Raw genomic sequence first — 5,772 nt, 5'->3', positions numbered from 1 at the left:
ATATATATATATATATATATATATATATATATATATATATATATATATATATATATGAAGCAGAATTAAATCTTCTTCATTTCATGGCCGATAGCAATATGCGATATTCATGAAAATTATTTTTACTGTTTCCATAAGGCATTCTTTATGTAGTTCACATACAAACACAACTGAACAAACCCAGAGGAGTAACCTGAGTCTGGGGGGGGGGGGAATCAAACACGCGGCCCTCAGTAAAACCTTTATTAGACGTGAAGGAAGTCTGTCTGGAAGCAGATTATGATAACAATGCAGATATACACAGACAGCGCCCGTAAAATATCAAAGAATATGCCGCTGAATAGTATAAAGTTATGATCTCATTTTACAGGAAGCTCTGCTATTCCTCAGGACTCTTCTCTGGTGACGTCCCTTCCTGTCTGTCCACTGTTGATTTCACTTCCTGTTCTCCAGGAGACTCTGACATCTGATGGCTGTGGCGAGACAGAAAATTATCATCATCTTCATCATCATCGTCATGAAGTTTGAACTATACTTTTAATTCGGATACATGGACTCGTCGATCGGACAGAGAATATGTATATTAATTTTTTAAATAATTCTATTGGTACCTTACTGCGTCCGGCGCAGCACTGCCCCAGGTTTCTATGGTGATGTCAGTGACAGGGATGATGTAACTGCCGTGGGGGGGGCCTGCCTCCTCTGGCTCCGTCTCCAGCCGGTGAACACTGACCTGGGGGGCGGGACTTCCTGTAAAGAACACTGGATAAGATCTCCCAGTCCAGCCTCTGTGATCATAACATTACGGACTGAGAATGTGGTTCTGACCATCGGCGTCTTCCTGGTCTCCTATTGGACGGCCTCTGGACCGGTCCTGGTCTCCTATTAGACGGCCTATGGAACTGACCACAGCTGGATTTTCACCTTTCAGGAAGTCCTCGCTGAGCTGGAGGTAACGCTGACACAACAACAACAACAATATGAGTTACTGACAGCAGCGAGGACCCGTTGAACCCGAATACAGACTTCATGTGGTTCTGGTCCTAAGTCTCCTCCTCACAGACTTTGTGTGGTTCTGGTTCTAAGTCTCCTCCTCACAGACTTTGTGTGGTTCTGGTTCTAAGTCTCCTCCTCACAGACTTTGTGTGGTTCTGGTTCTAAGTCTCCTCCTCCCAGACTTTATGTGGTTCTGGTTCTAGGACTCCTCCTCTGAGGTTTCAACTCACCGTTTAAAACCTCCACCCTGTTCAATTACATTTTACTTAGACTATGAAATAATAACAAGAGATCTCTCAACACACTAAGCTGCTACATCCTGCTACGCCCTGCAGTGTTTTCCTACGCCCTACTATGCCCTGCCATACCCTACTATGCCTTACTATGCCCTGCTGTGTATTTAGACATGATGAGAAAAATATTTTTTTAAACATTAAAGCACGTAAACATGTTCCAGAAGAAACCAGAAATAAAAGCATGATCCTGAAAATGAACGCCTTAGTAGGATTACTATTGTAATAGCGTACTCTGGTACCTATCTCTAGAATTACTAATAGAGTACTCTGGTACCTTTCTGTAGTCGTCGGTCATCATGTTGCCCACGGCGACGACCAGCGAGGAGAAAGAAGGTCTGGACTCAGGTTTCTCCTCCCAACACAGTTTCATCAGATCAAAACTGGAAATATCAGAAATCATGATCAGAAATTAGTCCTCAGATGTCAGACGTCAGGAATAGCCCCAAAATCACCATCACCAAACCCACCAGACTCCATGTAAATAATCACTACTTTTAGCGTGTATAGAGCAGCATATCTCCACCAGACTCCATGTAAATAATTACTACTTTTAGCGTGTATAGAGCAGCATATCTCCACCAGACTCCATGTAAATAATCTCTACTTTTAGCGTGTATAGAGCAGCATATCTCCACCAGACTCCATGTAAATAATCACTACTTTTAGCGTGTATAGAGCAGCATATCTCCACATGTAAATGGGTGAATTAAGAGTTTATTCCAACCAGACCAGAGTGGTGATTGGTGGAACAGTGGAAAGATGAACCAAGACGGCTTCTGGTAGTTGTATTTAGTTTCTGTCCACTTTGAATTAAGTGTGTTTCACGATGATAAAAGTAGTGATTATTTACATGGAGTCTGGTGGGTTTGGAGAGGGTGATTTTTCAGTTTCACGTTTAGAAAACACTTGAAAAAAGGGGCTTTTCTCACCTAAATTTTTACCCCAAAAAAAGTGATGCAGTTCCCCCATACTTTGGCCCTCTGGGATGACCCTGAGGTCATTGGGAAGTTAACACTCTCAATTTTTTGTTTCTAGTGTCAGTGTGACACTAGGCCTTACTGACACAGAGCTAAACAGGTTAGAACTGAGAATTTCTATTTCCGTCCAAGTAAATCATCTGTAAAATGCTTAAAAAACACTACGGTAAGCATATTACATGGGCTATATACAAAAGTAGTACCACCGCCACATTTCTCAACTAAAACCAGAAAAAATCCAGAAAATATTAACTCATAAAATGGATTTTATATGAATTTATTTCTACAGATATGTCTGTGCGTTTTTCTCATTTCCTTTCAGAAAAAAAGCCCAAAACGTGCTGAATACAAAACTTCTCAAATAAAAAAACACATTCACATCACTCACACACATACCTGAAATAATTACATAAATAAATGTATAGAAATAAATAATTATAAATTGATGAAATGGCTTATTGGAATCATGAGACTTTAAGCTTTCTAAAGATGTTCAGTGTTTATGAAGATTTAATGCTTGCAATTTATGAGTGAATAAAAACGTTGTCTCCTAAAATGGAGAAAAAGGCCCGTCAGAGAGGTAGCGCTGAGGTTTTTAAAGGTGAACATGAGAACGAGAGCTTTGAGTCCTACATGTCGTTGGGGGCGTGGTCAGGGCAACTCATCCTGTATCCTCTCTTCAGAGACGTGTAAAACTGCTGAGTCATGGGGAGGTCGGGGTACGGACTCCCCCCTGCAACAGCACACACAATACAGCAGAAATGAGCATAATAGCAGAAAATCTCCAGATGAATCATAATGAAACTACAGGTGAGCTCCAGGTGTAGTGTTGCTGTGGTTACCCAGGGAGAAGATCTCCCATAGCAGGACTCCATAGGACCAGACGTCACTCTGAGAGCTGTAGATGTTCTGGAAGATACTCTCTGGAGACATCCACTTCACCGGCAGGAAGCTCTGAAACACAGAAAACACATACTTAGAATACTTATAGAAACCACTCTCTGTCAGATCATAGTCCAGCTGACCACGTTAGGGTCAGGGCCTCTCTGCTGACTCTACCCGTTGTCTTTAGTCCAGACAACCACCTTAGGCTCAAGGTCTCTCTGCTGACTCTACCTGCTTTGACTAGTTTTTTGTGATTTTGCTTGCCCTGATTATTCTGTCTGTCACAGTTCTGTGAACTTGACTCCTGCTATCCACACTGGATCTCTGGACTATTGGACACGGACCCACGGAAACACGATTTCCCATTGGATTACCATTGGATTCCCAATGGATTTCCTTTAGATTCCCTTTGGATTCCCATTGGATTTCCATTGGATTTGATTTTTCATTTGATTTCCATTGGAATCACTTTCGATTTCCATTGGATTTCCATTGGATGCCCATTGGATTCCCAATGGATTTCCATTGGATTCCCATTGGATTCCCAATGGATTTCCATTAGATTCCCTTCGGATTCCCATTGGATTTCTATTGTATTTCCATTGGTGTCAGGCACCCCCCGCTCTGATTCTGTTTTCTGTCTGTTTGTCTGTTTTTCTCTGTCTGTGCGTCATGGTTCCTGTTGCCTGCCACCTGGGGAGGCGTGGCAACCCACCTGTGTCTCATCATCATCACCACCAGCTCTTATACGGTGACCTGACATCCAGTCCCTGTCGGATCGTTAGTCTTCCTAGTATGTGTTTGGCGCCTCATCTGACTTTTGCTAGTTGTCCTTTTGCTTTGTGTCTGTATTCGTGTTTAGTAACGTCTGTCTCTCTGTCTACACATCATAGTAATTCTGCTACGGACCATGATCACTCTACAACTCCGGTTGGTCAACTGGTTCACGGATTAGTATCAATAAACTCTCACTGATCTACTCTTTGTCTGCGTTTGGGTCTTTTCTGCCAGCCGGGTCTGACAATTGGATTCCCCTTGAATTCCAATTGGATTTCCAGTGGATTTGATTTTTCATTTGATTTCCATTGGATTGCCATTTGAATCCCATTAGATCCCAATTGGATTCCCATTAGATTCCCATTAGATCCCAATTGGATTCCCATTGAATTCCCATTGGATTCATATTGGGTTCCCATTGGATTCCTATTGGATTCTCATTATATTTCCATTGGATTCCCTTTGGATTCCCATTGGAGGTTTTTCCTTGTTGCATTCCTTACTTGGACATTGGAATAACCCTGTTAAACTATCATTTTGTCTCTGCATCTGGGTTCTTTATCTTTATTTAAATGTTTATTAAAACTAGAAGTTAATAACATCAATCAACTAACGTGTCCCATGGAGACGTAGTCCTGATCCTTCAACACAAATACTAAAACTTATAATATTAATTATACTTATAATACTTGTTAAAACTTATAATACTTATAAAGCTTATTAATAATAATTAATTCAGTTTATGAAGTTAATGGACTGACGTGTCCCCTGGAGATGTAGTCCTGGTCCTTCTTCAGGTCTCGGGCCAAACCAAAGTCACAGACCTTCACCAGCTTCCCTTCGCAGACCAGAACGTTTCTCGCTGCCAGGTCCCTGTGGACGCACTGCAGGACAGACAGGAGGACAGGGGGACATATCAACACACAGCAGGAGAGACAGCAGGACAAAGAGGGACACCGGATACAGGGACACATCAACACACTATCTAATCAGAAATATAATCAGACATATTTATGGCATCTTTGGCAACGCCAAGTTCCCGCACCCCCCCCCCCAACACACACACACACACACACTACCCACTCTGTCTGTCATACATAGGCAACATGACATGTGTCTTAGTGAGGTACGTGTCTGGAGGACAGGAAGTCCATGGCCTGAGAGATCTGGAAGGAGAAACTGAGGAGGTCACTGGGGCTGAGGAGAGAGGACGCCCCCTGGTGGTCTGGAAGACACACACACACACACACACACACACACACAAACACAAGCATACACACACACACACACACACATACACACTCACACACACACAAACACAGACACACAAACACACACACACACATACACACACACACACACACACACACACACACACAAAGACAAGCATACACACACACACACATACACACACACATACACACACACACACACACACACACACACACACACACAAACACACAGTTACACAGTTTCTTCATATCATGCTGATATTGTTGGTTAGTGGCTGTACGTCAAATGTCACCTAGGAGCGTGCACAGTGGTGTGCATGGCGGTGTGCACGGTGGTGTGCATGGCGGTGTGCACGGTGGTGTGCACGGTGGTGTGCACGGTGGTGTGCATGGCGGTGTGCACGGTGGTGTGCACGGCGTCTCGTACACGCCGGGCTGGATGTCAGCGTAGCTGAGCTCCTTCATGGCGACGTATTCAACTCTTTCTTCTTTATTCATGTCCATGTAACCTCCATCACTGTCACTGCAGGGAGAGACAGACAGGTTAGAGAGACAGGTTAGAGACAGACAGGTTACAGACAGACAGGTTACAGACAGACAGGATAGAGA

The 5,772-nt window shown here is 43.2% G+C and overlaps 1 protein-coding gene across 1 annotated transcript; it reads right to left on the bottom strand.

Annotated features, from left to right (window-relative positions):
- Positions 1 to 230: 230 nt before the first annotated feature.
- LOC117955388 (platelet-derived growth factor receptor beta-like) lies at positions 231 to 5,737 on the bottom strand. Its single transcript, XM_034889851.1, has 9 exons — positions 5,536 to 5,737; positions 5,062 to 5,163; positions 4,693 to 4,815; positions 3,112 to 3,223; positions 2,903 to 3,002; positions 1,567 to 1,672; positions 829 to 958; positions 612 to 750; positions 231 to 473 (listed from the first exon to the last, which is right to left on the bottom strand). The coding sequence occupies exons 1-9, from the start codon at positions 5,665 to 5,667 to the stop codon at positions 380 to 382; spliced, it is 1,038 nt and encodes a 345-aa protein (XP_034745742.1). The 5' UTR covers positions 5,668 to 5,737; the 3' UTR covers positions 231 to 379.
- Between the last annotated feature and the right edge of the window lie 35 nt (positions 5,738 to 5,772).

This window comes from Etheostoma cragini, chromosome 13 (assembly GCF_013103735.1).
Source record: "Etheostoma cragini isolate CJK2018 chromosome 13, CSU_Ecrag_1.0, whole genome shotgun sequence".
Classification (NCBI taxonomy): Eukaryota; Metazoa; Chordata; class Actinopteri; order Perciformes; family Percidae; genus Etheostoma; species Etheostoma cragini.
This window is presented reverse-complemented; position numbering and strand designations above follow the sequence as displayed.